This window comes from Prosopis cineraria, unplaced genomic scaffold (genome assembly GCF_029017545.1).
Source record: "Prosopis cineraria cultivar Desert tree isolate PC_DT_omini unplaced genomic scaffold, ASM2901754v1 PC2, whole genome shotgun sequence".
Classification (NCBI taxonomy): domain Eukaryota; kingdom Viridiplantae; phylum Streptophyta; class Magnoliopsida; order Fabales; family Fabaceae; genus Prosopis; species Prosopis cineraria.
Window position 1 is genome coordinate 13,065,755 of NW_026555333.1, and position 19,988 is coordinate 13,085,742.

At 32.8% G+C, this 19,988-nt stretch overlaps 2 protein-coding genes across 2 annotated transcripts; both read left to right on the forward strand.

Annotated features, from left to right (window-relative positions):
• Positions 1-10,372: 10,372 nt before the first annotated feature.
• On the forward strand, positions 10,373-11,429 carry LOC129303490 (PRA1 family protein B1-like). Its single transcript, XM_054942846.1, has one exon. The coding sequence runs from the start codon at positions 10,526-10,528 to the stop codon at positions 11,171-11,173; it is 648 nt and encodes a 215-aa protein (XP_054798821.1). The 5' UTR covers positions 10,373-10,525; the 3' UTR covers positions 11,174-11,429.
• A 4,451-nt stretch (positions 11,430-15,880) lies between these two features.
• On the forward strand, positions 15,881-19,240 carry LOC129301702 (probably inactive leucine-rich repeat receptor-like protein kinase IMK2). Its single transcript, XM_054940301.1, has 2 exons — positions 15,881-18,363; positions 18,448-19,240. Exons 1-2 carry the CDS (start codon positions 16,245-16,247, stop codon positions 19,056-19,058), a joined length of 2,730 nt encoding a protein of 909 aa, XP_054796276.1. The 5' UTR covers positions 15,881-16,244; the 3' UTR covers positions 19,059-19,240.
• The last annotated feature ends 748 nt before the right edge of the window (positions 19,241-19,988 follow it).

Below are 19,988 nucleotides of genomic sequence, written 5' to 3' on the forward strand. Positions count from 1 at the left end.
CTGCCATTATATACTAACATTGTTTGTGCGCAGAACCCATGTATAGTAATATGTAAGACTTTGACTATATTCTTTAGTGCTAATTTGTCACTGAACTTTTTTTTTAAAGAGTGCTAAACATCCTAAAATCTTTTTTCAAAAGCACTAGGTAATATAAAGTCTTGTTAAAATAAAATTTAATAAATATTATTAAAATATTAAGTATTTTAATATTTAATAATTTAAATATTATTGTTTAAAATATTACACCATTCAGTTTAATATTTTAATATATTTAATATTTTATAATTTTATATTAAAAATAAAGAAAATAAATCTCTAAATTAACGAAGGAGTTTTTTCTCCTCATCTCTCCATTTCTTTCTTGTTCAGTAATTTTTTTAATACATTAATAAAATAAGCAATATCTTTTAAATAAATATTTTTGTTATCATTTTGTTAGTCCTGATTGTCATATTTCTGATTTTATTTCTAACACTGTAACGTACAAAAAGTATTAAATTTGAGCAGTGTAATATTTTGGAGGAAAATCACTAGTTGACCCAAAAAAATTAAAGAACTTAACTAATATTAAAAATATAAGTAACCAAGTTTCAACATGCATAAAAAACGTAACAATTTGGGCATTGTCTCATAAAGAAGTTTAAAAATTTATAAAATACTAGTTTGAATTGTTAATATTTAAAATAAATATTTATAAATAATAATATTTTAATTATTAAATATGAAAATATTTATTAATTTTTTAATAAGACTTCAAGGTACTCATTGCTTTTAGAAAAAAACTTTAGAGTGTTCAACGCTCTTGAAAAAAGAGTTCAATGACAAATTAACATCAAATAACATGGTTAGACTTTTACATGTCACTGTGTAGACCTACAGACATGCCACATTAGCATATAACTGCAAAGTTAACTGTTCATTAATAGAGGCAGCTTTTTGCTCCTCGAAAAAATAGTTCAAGAGTAAAATTATTCCATTTAAAAATATAGAGTATTTAGCACTTCTAAAAATAAGTACAAAAAAAATTGTACTTTAACTCTATAAAAAAAAATCTTTTCTTAGATGGGAAATGAAAGATTGATTTATCGCTCAATTGAATACATGGCCACAGAATCTGCTGTGTTTTGTGATAAAACGCGAACACAGAATCTAATTATCAATTTGAATAACTTTTGGAATAAATTTTAAAAGTAAAATTCATGGTTTTACAAAAATATATTTAAAAATTCCTATTACATATTAGAATTAATTATGAATCCATGGTCATGATTTTTTAAAAATATCTAACCACCATTATATGTGCCAAAATCAATCATGAATCCAAAATTATAATTTCTTAAAAAATATGCAAACACTTCTATACATATTTAAATCAATTTTGGACCCAAAAATATGATTTGTAAAATAATTTATATGATTTTTCGATAATTTTTTAGAAAAGTATAATTAAAAAGTTGAATTTAAAAATAAATAATAGTAACTTATGAGATAACTGTGATCATGAATTTATAATTGATTTTGATATGTATTATGCTACTAGGAAAAATCAATTCATCTATCGATATAATCTTTAATCGAGCTTTTCCCTAGCTTAAACTTTTTTAAAATTACTCCCCGTAAAATTAGTCCGTTAGTTTTCATCTCTCAATATTTAAAAGTCCTTCATCCATATCTAGTTACTTTCATCTCATTTAATATTAGAGAGTAGAAGTCCACATTTAAAAATAAAGCAAAAGCATGAGCTAAGGAGTTGTGCCAATTTGACCAAATTTTTTGAATTTAAGTTTGAAGAATGCAACATCATTAATGATAAAGTTTCCGCATGAAAGGATCTCATCCTAATTCGATTCAGATTAGTTTGATACCACAATAAGTTTAAATTCAAAATACAATTTCACAAAAAAAGCTAAAGGGGTGTGTGCGAGCGCTCATGGCAACAGTAACCAAATTGATTTAGGTTGTTTTGGTGATGCACACACTAAAGATGAAATGGTATTAATGAGAAAGTTAATATGTAATTTGAATCTCAAACTATAAGTTCACAAGTAATTTGAACCATAAACTCATATTTGATACATTCGAAAATATAAGCAATTAAACTTGGGATAATTTTCCTCCATTGTTAAATATAAATAAATGTCCTTCTTTTTTAAAAAATAGGATTTGATGTGTAATTTTTCTCAAATGAGAGTAGGAGAGAGTGAGAGTGAAATTTGAGGCAAATTGCACACTAGGCCTCATTTTTTTAAAAAAAGTAATAGACGTTTGTTTTAATTTAATAATGGAGGTGAAATTGCCTGAAATTTATTTTTTTTAAGGTTCATAATGTACTAAATATAAATTTAAGGTTCAAATTACCCCTAAACAAAGAGTTCAAAGTTTCAGTTGCATATTAACCCTTAATAAAATAAAATAGTTACACAATATCCCTATGAATAATCTAGGGATCAAGAGAAGGGAAGGCTTGAGAATGTTATGCTTAGAGTCAAAAATAAGGACTGGCGTGATGGGTCACTCATTTATACCTATTTTTATAGAGTTTGAATTGAAAAATGGCCTTTTTTTCAATGAAGTCGAGCTTTAAAGCTTAACTTGATAGGTCTTGAAAAATTGGGCACAAAAAGACCACTTGAGCTTGTTTTTGTTTTAACCATAAAAAATAAAATATTTTAAATTAAATTTAAATTTTAGAATATATGTTTATATTTTAAAATTTAAATTTTTTATTATTTATTTTTAATTTTTAAACATTATAATTTCTATTTTAAATAAGAATATGAAATATTATAAATGAAAGTTTTAGTTTTAAAAAAATAAAAATAATAAAAATGAGTTTATGGAACCTAACCCTAAACTCTTTAAATAAAAGCCATGTTTCAAAAAATGATTGATTTTTAAGTAATTAGGTTTACACATTGAGCCCATATGGGCTTGGCTTACTTGTTTCTCACCTCTAGTTGTAGTGTTGTATGATAACAATACTAAATTTTCTAAAGCTACTTAAGTAAAAGTTAAAAAAATGGATAATCTAAATTTTAAAATCTGTTAATTTTATTAAATGTATATTTTTAAAACAAGATAAAATATTTTATATTTTTTAAAAAAATAATAAAATGAGAACAAGTTAGAAAAACAAAAGATAAAATTTTACAAAAAATTATATATGTCAATTTTAGAAAATGTGCCCAAAAATGAATATCAAGTGTAATAGTGTTTCTAGCAACTAAGGGAGTTAGTCTTTCCAAGTTGAAAATTTTCTTTTTATATCATCGTAGCTCCAAACATTCCAGATCTGTGTGTGTGTGTGTGTCCGAGCCGTTCATTCTGAGTGAAGGTTACGTAGTGTTATGACTACCACAAACCAGTGCAAGCTTATAATGGGTATATAGCATCTACCTTTCACCTTCTTCACCTCTCTTTTTCCTTTCGATGTGGAACTTATTTTTCCAGTGGCGGATAAATCCTCCTATCCATGGACCATTTGTGCACAGTATTTGTCAAGGATTGACAACATTGTTTTGTATAGTTATGAATAGTGGGATTTGATCAAGGTTGTACATTTCATTAATAAAATCCTTATATCAATGGTAATATTTAATTTTTTAATTTTATGAGTTATGAACTAAATTATTCTTAATTGAATCAATCTTTATTGGTTAATAATATGTTATATATAAGGTTATTTAATCACTTGAAAAACTAAAATGAGTTGTAGTTGCTCTGGCTTCTAGGCTTAAGCCCTTGTATTATTTTCATTCAAAAAAATGAGGAGGAAAAATCACAATGAAGTACCTCTAGTGGATTTTATTTATTAAGAAGGACCAAATAATTTTGAATTCATGCTATAGGACCAAGAGACAAAAATATAATTAAATTTGAGTATAAAAAGACAAAACTACCTCTTATCTTTTAAAACAAATATCTTCTCACTATCACCAGCCGTCGGTGGCTAGACCGATCATTAGAGCTTTGATGTTGGTAGCCTAATTGCCTGTCAAAGCTATGGTGCCAGTTACCAACCAATGAGGGAGATAGATTAATTTTTTTTAAGCCAAGATAGGGTTTGAACTCATATCCTCCTCTTCGCCACTAAAAGAATAGTTAGCCACTAGACTAACAATTCCTTTCAATTATATAATGTAAAATATATATATATATATATATATAATTTCATTTTCTCTTTTCATACCAATATTTATTAGGAGCTCAATGGTTACTTGTCATTTTACAAATAGTTACTTGTTAAATTACTAATGGGACTTGTTAGTTTTTATAAATGTTTATTTGTTTTTATTACCAAGAATGACAAGTGTCCATTAGCAATTTAATAAGTAACCATTTTTAAAATGAAAAATTTTATTGCTAGTTTTAAAAATTTCTCTTGATAATTTAAGTAAATTTTAGTAAAATAACAAGTTCATATAAGCTTTCGACATGTAAGCTTTAATGCTCCATATTAAATTTATTTAAGAATTCTCCATTAATAATTTAATAAGTGACCATTTGTGAAATGACAAGTTTCATTACTGGTTTTATAAATTTCTCTTGATAATTTGATAATAAAATTTTAGTAAAACAATAAATTTATATAAGCCATTGACATGTAATTTTTTTTATAATAAACAAGTAAATATTTATAAAAATCATCCATATTAAATTTTTTTAACAAGTCTCCTTTGCTATTCTAACAAGTAACTACATGTGAAATCACAAATCCCATTACTAATATTAAAAATTTCTTTGATGATTTGAAAAACAAGTCCCTATTAATAATTTAACAAATAATTATTTATAAAATGATAAGTATCATTATTGACTTTGAAAATTTCTCCTAATAATTTAATAAATAAATTTTAATAAAATAATAAGTTTGTATAAGCTTTTGGCATATAAACTTTTGGTAATAAAAATAAGTAAACATTTACAAAAATTATTCCATATTAAATTTCTTTAACAAGTCCCATAGATAATTTAACAAGTTGTAACATCTTAGAAATTGAAACCCAATTAACTAAGCTTAATGAGAAAAATTAGTTTAATAATGTAATGTATAGCCAAATAGGTTAAAAAAGTATGTTTGATTGTGATTTTAAACCTAAATGCGGGTCCGAGATAAGGTCAGGCCATTCGTGCATTGGAAAACAAGAAAGAATTGAATAAGGGACCTCTGTGCCATATGCTGTGATGTGAAAAACATCTACCATGGTACACAGAGGCAACTTAAGAACGATGAGCCTCTCCGTGTCATGGGCTACATGCACCATGGTGCACAGCCAAAATTTTATTTAAACCAGTTCATGTCTGCTTGAGAAATCAGAAGAAAGAAGAAGAAGGAACGAAGAGCACAATTATTGCTCTGCTAGGGCATGAACTTAGGAACCACTAGAGGTATTTTGAAGCTTTTTAACACCCAATGTAAGTACATCATGCTTCTCCCTCCCCTTTTCTTCCATTTTCAAAGTTAAGGTTTGAATTGGGAGAGTAATTAACGGTTCATATGAGCTATGGGTCCGAACCTAATGGCTAAAATAGTGATAATAAGAGATGTTTAGAGTATTTAAACATTACATTAATAGTTTTGTGAGTTTTTGGTGGTTGAGGGCCATTACTAATAGAAAATTGATATTTATGAGGGTTGTTAGGAGTGTTTGATGGCCTTTAATGATAGTTTAATGGTTTATTAATAATAATGTGAGTTGCTGGGACTTAGTAAACTCAATGGGTATAATTGAGAGTGAGTTTATGACTTAAATAAAAAGGAGAGTGAAGAGTTATAATGTTTGAAGTTACTTAGAAAAGGGGATATTGATGAATGTTCTTGTGTTTGGTTGTAGATTATTTAATTTTGGCACCATTTGAGCTATTTGACAAGCTTTAGAAGTTGTGTTTTAAGGGATAAATCTTTGACCTCTCAAAGGCTTGAGGTAATAGGAGGAAAATCTAGTTTGTATAGTTGTTTTTTAATTAGTTATTTGTAGAATTTAATGATTTGGAACTTGTTCGGTGTTTGAAAACTATTGATGCAAATTTTGGCAATGTGATAAATTATATGTGGCATTATCTTGGATTTTGGAGAATATATTCATGTTATATATATATATATATATATATGGTTAGTGATGATAATTGAAAGCATGCCATTATGAAAAGTGATAAATATATGGTATTTGACATGTGGAGTATGACGAATATGTGAATTATGATACGTGGATGAGTATAAAGAAAAAAACTTGTGTGAATTGATATGTGATGAATTATGTTAAAAAAATGATATATTAAGTGTTAATATATGTAGAGCATGATCATTGATAAGAGTTTTGCCTAAAGAGAAGAGTAGATTGGTAAATTCATGTGATAAAAGTTGTTTACCATTGGAATCAGAAGCTTGTCTTGGCACTAACAGTTGAAATTGGGAGGTAACCCTTATCCTATAATTGATTCAGGATTGTTTTACTTATTTTTTTTAAAAACTCAAACCTAACTAGTCTTCATTATTTCATAAAGAGGCTAGATTAAGGGTATAATGCCCTATGGTTATTAGTATTGGGAGAAACTATAGTACACAAGTGGGCAAGTTAATCTTAGCTCGATAGCTCCTCACAAGTGGAAGGTTGGGTTAGTTCGAGTTGTGAACACAACCGTTTAATAGCCATCAATTTCATGTCAGAGGTATTAGAAGAGTATGAAGTTGGCATTGATTATGCATTTAGTTCTAGCCACATGATTGTTATTATTGTGGTCTCACGTATTTTAGGAGCACATAATTGTTATTTTTTAGACCCTAAGATATGCATAATTGTGATATATTCGATGTTAATTATTGCACACCCGGTCACATGGTTGCTAATATTGTGGCTAAGGCTATACTTGATTTATGAGCATGTAATGTTTTGAATTCATTGCCATTTACATCCAAATATAATTGATATGTAACTGTATAAGTCAGATTGACCTTGGTTACTGAATAATTGTGTCATTTCTCATTATTAAATATTTCAGGGCTTAGCTTATCAGACTAAGATCGAGGAAAATGATCGGAGGCATGAGATTTTGAATAAATCTTACTTGTAAGTCTCTTAGTTTTAGATTATGTGTATTAAATATTGTTAATTTGCCAACTAGGATTTCATTCAATTATTTTGTCTACTTACATTATAACTGAAAGTATTTTATGCCCTAAGCTAGTGATATGTGGTTGTAAAGTTTAAATAGGGCCAAAATACTAATACAAGTAGGGTAAAGTGTAATTGGGTTGCTTTTAGATGGATATTAATGATTTTATGTAAGTTATCTCTCCCTTCATATTTTTATGAATTAAGGGATTGGGTGGTGAATTTGTGTAATATGTGTAATTGATTAATTGTGGTGTATTGGTCTAAATTGATCTATTGAGTATGGTCTAAGAGTTAGTATAGGCTTTTGGCACATGTGTTGGAACTCGAACACCCTAGATGTAAGTTAATGTGAAAAAGGAGTGAAATTTATATTGGGTGTCCAACTTTTTGTAGAAAAATGATTTGATTATAAAACTTGTACTATTAGTTAGAATTATGAGAAAGTTATTTATAGACACTTAGATTATTTCAATTGGATGTCAGATAGAGAATTAGGATGCTTGAATGTTTGTCCCGGGTGTTATCATATGACAGCAAAATTTACTATCAAATTCGTGCAATGCACCAGTGCATGTCCTGTTTTGCACAGTTCACTATTTTAAAGTCGATATGCAAATGTTTTGATTCTTTTTTAATTTTCGTGCTTTTGCATGAGTTTTAAACTTTGATTTGTAAAGGTTGAAAGTGTATGGGAGTATTTTAAATATTAAAAACTCGGGATCCTAATTGTACAATTTGACAAACTAGATAATCATTATTGGATTACACCTTTGATTACTTTAGATTTGGTAGTTAATTATGTTTATGTAAGCAAATTTTTACACAAGTAACTGTTTGTGAAATGGCAAGTTTCATTATATTTTAAACTTTGCTTTTATTTTTCATGCCAATATTTACCAAGAGTTTAATGATTTTTTTTATAAATGACTACTTATTAAATTACAACAGAACTTGTTAAAATTTTTAATATGAATTGATTTTTATGAATATTTACTTATTTTTATTGTTAGAAATGACAAGTTCTTGATGGTAATTTAACAAGCAACCATTTATAAAATGATAAGTCCCCTTACTAGCACTGATAATTTCTCTTAATAATTTGATAAATAAATTTTAATAAAATAATAAATTCATATAAGATTTTAAAATATTGATATGAACTTGTTAAATGAATAATGCAAATCTTTATACATATTTTAGACTTTATTTTTACTTTTTATATCAATACTTATCAAGAGCTTAATGGTTATTTATCATTTTATAAATGACTACTTATTAAATTACTAGTGGGACTTATCAAACAATTTAATATGCATTGTTTTTGATAAAATGTTTACTTATTTTTTATTATCAAAAGCTTACATGTCAAGAGCTTTTGTAAACTTAGTATTTTGCTAAAATTTACTTGTTAAATTATCAAAAAAAAATTTCAACACTAGTAATAAGACTTGTCATTTCATAAATTGTTATTTGTTAAATTAGTAAAGGGGACTTGTTAAAGAAATTTAATAAGGAGTTTTTTTTAATAAATGTTTACTTTTTTTATTATAAAAAACTTACATGTCAAAAACTTATATGAACTTGTTATTTTAGTAAAATTTTCTTATCAAATTATTAAGAAAATTTTTTGAAACTAGTAACAGGACTTGTAATTTCACAAATAATTATTTATTAAATTATCAGTGGGGACTTGTTAAAGAAATTTAATATGAAGCAATTTTTTAAATGTTTACTTATTTTTATTACTAAAAACTTACATGTTAAAAGCTTATATAAACTTATAATTTTACTAAAATTTATTTATCAAATTATCAAGATAAATTTTCAAAGCCAGTAATAAGATTTGTTATTTTATAAATGATTACTTATTAAATTATTAATGAAAACTCGTCCATCTCCTTCAAGCCCAAGACTAATAGGCCTTATATACCTTAACCAATCATCTCATTCTTGTTTAGGAAGAATATGAGGTTTCATGATACCTTTGTAAGAACCAATGTCTAAGAAGGCAATGACAAAGACAGGGACATCACATTTGGATGGTAGGAACATTTATAAAAACTAAAGAGTCACATTAATAGTTTAACAAGTAGTTATTTATAAAATAATAAGTAACCATTAAGCTTTTGATAAATATTTACATAAAAAGTGAAAACAAAGTTAAACATACATAGATACATACATAAAGATTTGCATTACATAATTGAAAGGAATTATTAGCCCAGTGGCTAACTATTTTTTTGATTGCCAAGAGAATGTGGGTTCAAACTCTACATTGTTTACTTAAAAAAAAAAATTAATCTATCTCCCTCATTAGTCATGGTGACTGACACTGAAGCTCTGGTGGCCGCTTTATCTTTTTACATTAAAATTTAATTACATTTTAGTCCCTTGATCCTATAGTGTGGACTCATAATTATTTGATCATTCTCGGTAAATGAAATTCTCCAAAGATCCTTCAGTGTGATTTTCCCAAGATAGAAACCGAATGAATCCTAAGAATTAAAAAAAAAAAATGACCTAATGGCCCACAGCATTCACATGTGATTCATTAGATAACCACTAAATAGGAGTATGAGCCCAACAAAGCTAAACCACCATTTTGAACCAAAACAAATACATTACCATTTATGTAATTATGTTTAGTGAAAAAAGTTAATCCTTTATAATATGATAAATTAAAATTAAAATTTAAAAACTTATCAATAGAAGTATCTATATTCTGTACTTAATAATGATTCAAACAAGATTATCTCCAATAGCAACATGCCATGGGTAAAAAAAAATAAAAACAAAAACAAATACACCACATTAAAAAAAAAAAAAAACAACAACAACACACACATAACTTCATAATGCTAAGCTATTTTGCCAACAAAATTAGCTTACTTAGCATTGTAGGAAAAATTTTGTGGAAAAAATGTTAAAAGAAGTCATTATTACAGAGATTAATTGATATTTTAATCATTTCATCTAGATTTGATTTTTATTCTAAAATCATATTATTATTATTAGTAGCTTGCTAAGATATTTTTACAGTCGACAATCAAGGAACTAATCTCTCAAATAACTTAAGTGTCATTTAAAAGTTTGTTTTCTCTAATCAATTCTTTTCATATACATTTTCAGTAATGTAACTCTAGAATTAAAGAGAATTATTATTAATGTGCTTTTTATTTCATTGTGCACTGCGACCTGTGAATTTTTTATTTTTTTGACCTGTGACCTTTGAAATTAAAAGGCGACCCGGGACACATATCTTAGCATCGCGGAAGTCGGACCTAGCAACGAATTTAGTCTCAGTATCGAAGAAAACCATTCCTCTCCAAATCCGCGTTTCCCCTTGGCCATTCGCTCTCTTGCAGTAGCATAACCTCACGCGGTAGTCGGAGATTCACGCGCCACCCATGGCTTCTCCGCCGACACTTCCGATTTCCAACCCCCAATCCAACAGCGGCACCACGGCTTCCCAGTCTCAGCCTCCAATTGCTACGCCTGCCTTTCGGTCCTTCATCGCACGCCTCTCCTCTTCTGTCCGCCAGGGATTCTCCCAGCGCCGCCCGTGGTCGGAGCTCATTGACCGGACTGCAATGTCCCGGCCAGATTCTCTTTCAGAAGCATATTCTCGGATCCGCAAGAACTTCTCTTACTTCCGTGTCAACTACATAACCCTACTTGCCCTCGTATTGGCTATCTCTCTCATCTCCCACCCGCTCTCGCTCCTTGTTCTCTTCGGCCTCCTCGGCTCATGGGCCTTTCTGTACCTTTTCAGGCCTTCAGATCAGCCCCTTATCCTTTTTGGTCGCACCTTCACTGATCGCGAAATTTTGGGTATTCTGGTGGTGTTGACAGTGTTCGTTGTTTTTCTCACCAACGTTGGATCTCTCTTGATTTCGGCTTTGATGGTTGGGTTGGCAATCGTTTGTGCGCACGGTGCATTCAGAATGCCTGAGGATCTGTTTCTGGACGATCAAGAACCCATGAATTCCGGTTTCCTGTCGTTCCTCGGCGGCGCTGCCTCTTCTGCCGCTGCATCGTCTGTTTCACGCGTGTAAACGGATCGGGGTTCCCGTGTATCTTGGTTGGCTTTCACGAGGTTTATTCGGACCAATCTTCTTGTCCTGCTTTACTAAGCTAGTTGCCTTCTTGATAGGAGGACTTTTTCTTGCTCATTTGTATGATCCAAAGCAAATTGCTTGGGATATTGTCTTCTCCGAGATATACGTAGATGAAAACTTTGCAGATTGAATTACTTTACGCCATTTTATCAGTAGCAAGATATGCTTTCGATCTTTGTAGTTTATATTCCAATTTTGCTTCTGGTTATAATTGTCACCTTCTCTATCAGTAGACAAATGTCTTCATTCATTTCCCTGTTTGTTTGTCCTGGATGGTTTATTTGCTTCGCTGTCACGATTTCGTTTGAGATGGTCTGTTTCGGCATCTGTTTGTCTGTATGTTCTTTTGGTTTCTCTTTAGGTGGATTTGGTATAAAATGGGAATGGGAAAGGGAATGAGAATGGGCTTTCCACCATTAACCTGGAAGCTGTCTTCTAGGGAATTCACTTTGCCAATTACCAATACCTTCTCAAGTCCCTTTTCCATGTACCAACTGCAGCTTTAGAGAAAGGGATGAACGTGGAAGTTCTCATCTGATTGCACACATTGAATTTAACATGTACGTGTGAATTTTTGTTATTCTTGAACCTAGTGCTTACTAAAGAAGCCTTTGCGTAGATAATGATTAGCAGTCATTGAAAATTTTTAGGTTCTGTTGGTTGTTGAATTCTTTAGCCCATGCTAATGCAGGACTAAAGAACAAGGCAGCATTTCAAGTTTTCAACTATTAATAATAACTTCCTGTGGTACGAACTCTGCCTTTGTTGTTTCAAACGTATCTACCCACTCTTGAAGTTCTTTTTACCATGAGATTCATGCAGCATTCAAGCTTTATGGTGCTTGTGAGATAGGTAGGTTATTTGGGAGTAGAAATTGGGGAGGAAAAAATTGTAACTTTTTTTTGGGCTGTGCTTTTGTACTGTGGCATTATCACTAAAGCTTCCGTAGATTTAAGGAAATGAAGTGGCTTCCTGTGCGTGTTTACGAATATTCTCTAGGGGGGAATTGCACTCTATTAGACTGAGGGACTGGATGAATGTAGTGCATGTGACAGCTACCTTTCATCTATTGATACAGGGGTTAGGGATTCCAATTTTTGACCGATCAACATGTATGTCTTGCGCAGAAAAAGAACAACTAATTTATAGAAGTTTTTAGCGGGCACAAGGATTGAAGTTATTAACAATTACATATGGCTGAAGTTAGTGTGTGTGTGAAAGAATACTAGATGCTTATTTTGATTTGCTGCCTCAAGAGACTGCAGCCACTTCTATAGGCTAGGTTTTCTGGCTAGGACGCGAAGAGGAGTCAAATACCAAACCATCCCTCAAAAAAAAAAAAAAAAGAAATGTAAAAGGATAAAAATACTCACAAAGTGGTTAGTCAGGAGCACTCGGTATCTTAAAGTGAGGAAAAGGGTAAAAATACTCATAACGTTATATGAGTGACGTTATATGAGTGGGTGTTAAAGTAATCAGATTGTTAACTTTGACTTAACGTCATTAATTTTGATTGTTAAGTATTGATTGTGCATGCTATGTGAGTCTTTGTTGACATGGACTAATAAATGAGCAAAAATATTTGCAAAATCATCAATCATAAGTAAAAATATTCATAACAAAAGTTGATCATTTTTTTGCTGACACAAACAAAATATTTCTAGATGGAATTTTTTGAAGGTTAATCAATCATTATATGAATATCATGTGAGAAAATGTCATTTTAATTAAATATCAAATTAAATTGCTTGTTTTTTTGCAGCAATGATGTAAATCATTTAAAATTTTTGAACCCATTATGAATGAAATTGTTTAAAGTTGTAACAATGTTCTTAAGGTAGCGTGGCATAGGAGGGGTGCTCAGTGTTGATTTTTAAATGTGTATAACTCATCTCACTATGTTGAATATCAGGTTTTGCAGGCAAAAAATGAGTGAAAAGGGAGGAAGGAAGGGAGTAAGATATGTGACGATAGAAAAAAAATCATGTAATATGAATTTTGACAGATTAGTCACTAATTATGGGTACTTATATGGTGATTGATCAACATTTATAAAAATTTATCTGGGAATATTTTCAATCTACATTAGCGAAAAAAATAGTTAACTTCTACTTAGATGTTAGCTAAATGGTCAACATTTAAGGAATTTGATGGATTAGTCACTTTTGCACCAACTCTGGTAACGTGGTGGATATTTTTGCTCTTGATTGATGACTTCATGAGTATTTTTATCCCTTTATTAGTCCAAGTCCGCAAAAGCTGACACATGACATGCACAGTTAGCATTTAACGGTTAAAGTTAATGGTCTGATCACTTTTGCACTCTCTCATATAATGTTATGAGTATGTTTGCTCGTTTTCTCACTTTAAAATATTGAGTGTTTCTGACTGATCACTTTGTGAGTATATTTGCCTTTTTACCTGTTTTTTTTTTTTTTTAAGGTTGTGAGGATTCATTTACTTCTCATGAAACTTGTCCAATGGATCTGGTTACGGCTGAATTATACGCAAAGTACTAAATCAGCTTGTTTCAGTAATGCAGTCAGAGAGGTCTAAAACTCTACCCAGGTGGATTGCGTTTGGCAGACCTATCGGTCGGTAACTGTTGTCAAAATCAGCATGAAACACTACAGAACTGAAAATAAAAAAAAAACCGTTAAAGAAACCGGAAACTGAAAGGGAAAAAATTGAATGGGCTTGTAGTTTAACTGAGACACATAGCTATCATTGGTGAATCGGTGATGAGTCCTCTAAGAGCGCATGGTTGGAATAATAATTGGTTGAACCCAGCGAGAGGGATGATAAGGGAATAAGGAAAATTGTGAAGGAATGAATCATCTTCCACACAGAACCCCCACCTCATTTTTGGATTTTGTTGCGGGCATCTGTTTCTCAACCTTGGCCTTTCTTGAACGTGCTTCATTTTTTTTTTTGGCGCTAACATTCTCTTGCACCTAATGTGGCTTTCTCTTGATTCATTTTGTCGACACTTTATCTTTTACACTTGCTTTACAGGGGTGATAGTTTGGCTTGTCTATGATAGTCTCACATCGTTACTTGATATTACCTGATTATCACTTATCTTACCATGTCACATGGGCTTCTAATTCCGGGTCAAGTTTTTTTTGGGGGGATAAATTGCTCTGATGAATGTATTTTTTTGGTCCACTGAGTTATTAAAGGATGGATGAGATTCCAATTACATGTGAGTATCAATCAGTTCGGTGTCAAACCATGTAAAAAGAGATCAACCGAACAATGCTAAAAATATGAACCGAATTGAATTGAATAAGGACAGAATTAAAATTTGACAATTCAGTTCAATTTATTAATTCTATTTTGGGCTTCATATTGGCTGTTTGGACTTAAGTCAATTTTGTTATTGTTTATACTAAAATAAACAATGCTTATAAATAAAATAAAGCTTGTCGAGTGATAGTAACTCATTTTAATGAGGGGTTAGGGGTTTAACTTATCAAATTATATATTTACTTTTATTTAAGTATAAAATATTAAAAATAAAATAAATAAAGTAATTAATAAGCTAAATATAATTTAAAAATTAATAAATTATATATATACATGATAACTCAGTTAGTTTGGTCTATTCAATTTTAAATTTTATTAACCGAATCAAACTGATCAAGTGAAATATTTCAAAAAAAAAAACAAATTGAACCAAAAAACCAAACCAAATAACAAAAATTCAATTTGATTTTTAGTTTTGATTTGGTTTTGCTCATCTTTAATTCCAATATCTTTTTTATATGAAGAATCACATCCAAGAATTTGGGAAGAAAGTTATTCGCAAATAATAATCAATGTAAAATAGATTGTTATTAAAATGGAAATACAAACTTGTTATCATGGAATGAAATTTGTTATTAGTTCTCGTTTACAAATGATTTTTTTTTTTTTAAGTCTTTGAATGTAATTCTCCTTTTTTGATATTACTGAGTAGGCTTTCTTTTTGTTGAAATGGGAAATAATTATTTCTAGAAGAGAAATTTCTGTATTCCCAACGATATCTAGCAAATTCCCAAAGGTCGACAATTGCCATACAAATAGCTGTAGGAGTGTGTAAGTGACTGAGACAACCGAAACAAGATTTAAGGAAAATTTTAGAAGTTCATATTTTTAAAGATCAAACGTTGCTAATATGAAATATTTTTTCACGTAGTTTACCAAGTTTAACAGACTCCATGCCCAACAATGAAATAAAATTAAGTTAACATGAAAATTAGGCAAGCCTTTCATATATCACACAAAATTTAAAGAATTAATCGCTCTGGACTGCTGGTGACATGTAAAGATTTGATGATATGGCGCACTCGTACCGAAAATGGTCCCTTTAACATGAGGATGATGACTTTTGTCATTATCAGATTTTCGGGACCGCTTTGATTTTATTGGACCATGACCTGGTTGAACTTTAACAAACAGAGTTCCATCATTTAATGCTAGAAATGTTGAAATTGACCTTCGCGTTCGCAGGTTAAAGTCCGAATACATGAACATGCTCTTCTTCGTAGGGTATTATAATATTTAAATCAAATGCTCTTTGCAGTTTCCAGCAATTGGCAAGAAGCCGCGTCAAGGCACTAACTAGGTCGTTTCAGGGCATTTTGTAAGAGTCTGAGATCTGCGAAGCAAGTAAGCAACCATGAGTGATGCAGATGGAAGCTGTGTGGCGGGACCTACCGAACAGATAAGGAATAGCCGTTGGGACTTCGTGGCGTGAGGACTGAGGAGGCAAGCATTAAAAAGCCCACAGGTACTTGAATCTTATTGCATTGTTTAAAGAAAAAACTAGCCGTTAGCGCTTGTATGAAGGAGAGCCTGTGAATCTTATTGCTCCCACCTGACATTTGTGTCCAGACACACAGATTCTCTCTCTCTCTCTCACGCTCCAACGCTCGCCGACACACTCACGCATCCTCCTCATGACCATCACGTGCCCATTCTCAGAACTCACTCCCTCACTATTTTGGTACAAAATCCTCCTTCTATGTCCAGACTCTCTGCTCCCCAGTTCGATCACTCTGAACACAAATGTCGCAATAGACTCTTCCCCTCCCAAGTTCCTATCTTTTTCTCTTATTATACTTCCCCACTGATTGTTATGCTCTTCATTACGATAATGGGGAACAGAAATATTCTGCAGCACAACCCTTCTCAGGTTTTGCAACTCAGGACGATAAATGCAGCAGATTGGCACTATATTTTGGACAAGAAGAGAGAGAAATGGAAGAATCGTCGTGAAACCCAAAACCCATTTCAATGGTTTCTCTGGGTCCCTTGTTTGTGGATTCTTCTGGTCCCCATTTGTGTGAAGCCAGTTTTGGGCGAAGGGGATCGTTGGGATGGAGTGGTCGTCACAGAATCAAATTTCTTGGCACTTCAAGCGTTCAAGCAAGAGCTGATTGATCCCAAAGGCTTCTTGCGAAGCTGGAATGACAGCGGCTACACTACTTGTTCTGGAGGTTGGGTTGGGATCAAGTGTGCTCAGGGGCAGGTGATCGTGATCCAGCTTCCATGGAAGGGACTGAAAGGGCACATCACAGAGAGGATAGGCCAACTTGCAGGCCTTCGAAAGCTTAGTCTTCATGATAACCAAATTGGAGGGTCAATCCCTTCCTCGTTGGGGCTTCTTCCTAATCTCAGAGGGGTTCAGCTATTCAACAATAGGATAGAAGGGTCCATCCCTCCCTCATTAGGTTCTTGCCTTTTGCTTCAGTCCTTAGACCTAAGTAATAACTTACTGACAGGGAGAATCCCTGATAGCCTCTTCAATTCTTCTAAGCTTTATTGGCTTAATTTGAGCTTCAATTCCTTGTCTGGTTCAATACCAGCCACCCTCACTCGTTCACCTTCTCTAACCTTCGTTTCTCTTCAACACAACAATCTATCTGGCTCTATCCCGAACTCATGGGGTGGGACTCTGAAAAATGATTTCATTGGGTTTCAGAATTTGATCCTAGACTATAATTTATTCTCCGGAACTATTCCTGCTTCTTTGGGCAGCTTAACCGAACTCAGAGAGATTTCTCTAAGTCATAATCAGCTTAGTGGAGCTATCCCAAATGAAATAGGGAGCCTTGCTAGACTTAAAACGTTGGATTTTTCAAATAATGCCCTCAACGGAAGTTTGCCTGCTAGTCTCTCTAACTTGTCATCGCTTACTGCGTTGAATGTTGAGAACAACCACCTCGATGATCAAGTCCCAGAATCTCTAGGTAGATTACGTAACCTTTCTGTTCTTAATTTGAGGAGAAATCAACTTAGTGGTCACATTCCTGAAAGTATTGGCAACGTTTCCTCGCTTAAACAGCTTGATTTGTCTCTAAATAATCTCAGTGGTGAAATTCCTTCCTCCTTCGACAATTTACGTAGCCTTAATTTCTTCAATGTGTCTTACAATAATCTGTCTGGTCCTGTTCCCTCTCTACTTGCCCAAAAATTTAACTCAAGCTCATTTTTGGGTAATATCCAACTATGTGGGTACGATCCTTCAGTCCCATGTCCTTCTCCAGCGCCATCTCAAATTGTCTCTACTCCATCTCCTGTGACATCAAAACACCATCACCGTTGGAAACTACATACCAAAGACATAATTCTCATAGCAGCGGGGGCTCTCCTCGTACTCCTTGTAATAATATGTTGCGTCCTGATCTTCTTCTTGATCAGAAGAAGAGCGGCATCGAAAGCAGAGAAAGATGAAGCTGCTGGCACTGCCAGGACCGAAAAAGGAGTCACTGCAGCCGCAGCCCGAGCTGCTGGTGCAGTTGAGCCCGGCGGTGAGGCAGGAGGGAAACTAGTCCACTTTGATGGCCCAACAGCTTTTACAGCCGATGATCTTTTGTGTGCAACCGCAGAGATAATGGGAAAAAGCACCTATGGGACAGTGTACAAAGCCACATTAGAGGACGGAAGTGAGGTTGCAGTGAAGAGACTGAGAGAAAAGATCACCAAGGGCCAAAGAGAATTTGAATCCGAGGTCAACATTCTTGGGAAAATTCGTCACCCAAATCTTTTGGCACTGAGGGCATATTATCTGGGACCCAAGAGTGAAAAGCTTCTGGTTTTTGATTATATGCCTAGAGGAAGTCTTGCTGCTTTCCTGCACGGTAAGTTATAACTCCAATCAGCTTCATATATGTGCAAAGTTCAGAACTTTATTGATTTAATGTATTGTCATTATTATGTTGCAGCTCGTGGGCCAGAAACAGCCATCGATTGGCCAACAAGAATGGGAATAGCACAAGGCATGGCTCGTGGCTTGTTCTACCTTCACTCCCATGAGAACATCATCCACGGGAACCTGACATCCAGCAATGTCCTGCTTGACCAAAATACAAATGCTAAAATTGCAGATTTTGGTCTTTCTCGGTTAATGACAACTGCTGCTAGTTCTAATGTGATTGCCGCTGCCGGAGCGTTAGGCTACAGGGCGCCCGAGCTCTCAAAGCTGAAGAAAGCAACCACAAAAACTGATGTGTACAGCCTGGGTGTGATCTTGTTGGAACTCCTAACAGGGAAGTCACCAGGTGAGGCTATGAATGGGGTGGATTTGCCTCAGTGGGTTGCCTCCATTGTGAAGGAAGAGTGGACGAATGAGGTGTTCGACGTGGAGCTAATGAGAGATGCATCTACCATTGGTGATGAGTTGTTAAACACATTGAAACTTGCTTTGCACTGTGTTGATCCTTCTCCATCAGCACGGCCAGAAGTTCAGCAAGTACTACACCAATTGGAAGAAATTAGACCAGAAAGATCAGTCAGCTCTGTGGATGATGGAGCCGTCCCATCAACCAGTGATTAGGAGCATCTTAGTAGGAGGACATTACTTTTTTTAATTACTTCTTTGCGTGCTTAGTAGAACTGTCATTATTCTTTCATTCATATATTATTATAACTTTGCCTGTTTGAGTTGCTCGCGTCTGTAAATATTGCTGTTTTTTACGTCAGCAAGTGTTTCTTCTTTTAACACTTCATTTTTCTTTATGGACACTTTGCCAAGCTGCTTCTTGATTCCTCCATTTTAAACCCCAATTTTTTTTTAACCCATACATTCCCACACTGGAGGAAGAAACCAAAAAAAAGAAAAAAACACACACAAACACACACACAAACTATATACATCTCAAAAGCCGCCATGACTTGAGAGTTTTGGACCGTTTCTTCTGTATGTTGATAGCTGCCATCTTTTCCCTCTGTGAAATGAATGATTTTTATTATGTAATGTGAATCACTAAACAGCCATGTCTGATATCAAACTGTACTGAATACGGCAGATAAAGCAGGCAATGGTACGGCTATTAGATTTGACAACAAACCTCCTGATCCGTTATTCGTTCATAATGTCTCACTGTCAATTCTTTCAAGTTCAATCGTTATATTCCCGCAAAGATTCCACAGTAAATTCTGAAATTTCCACAAAATCTTCCACATCAAATTGATTCCTCAGTTAAGGCTTGTAAATTTGAATTGACGTGAACAAGTGAATCACATCTTGTCTTGAAAGACCATTTCATGTGACTAGGATCAAAAGAAACAGAGGTGAAAAAACATAGTGAAGGAGCCTAGGAATTGACAGGCAACTAGATAAAAGGACAGATTGTCCAGGATAATGCAATAAGCCACGCTTTCAAAATTCAATCAATTTAAGTGGAGATAATAACTAATTCCTAGAAAGCAAATTTGAGAGTATCCACTAGCTGGAACTTTATAGATAAGATGTCTGATTAAAGAT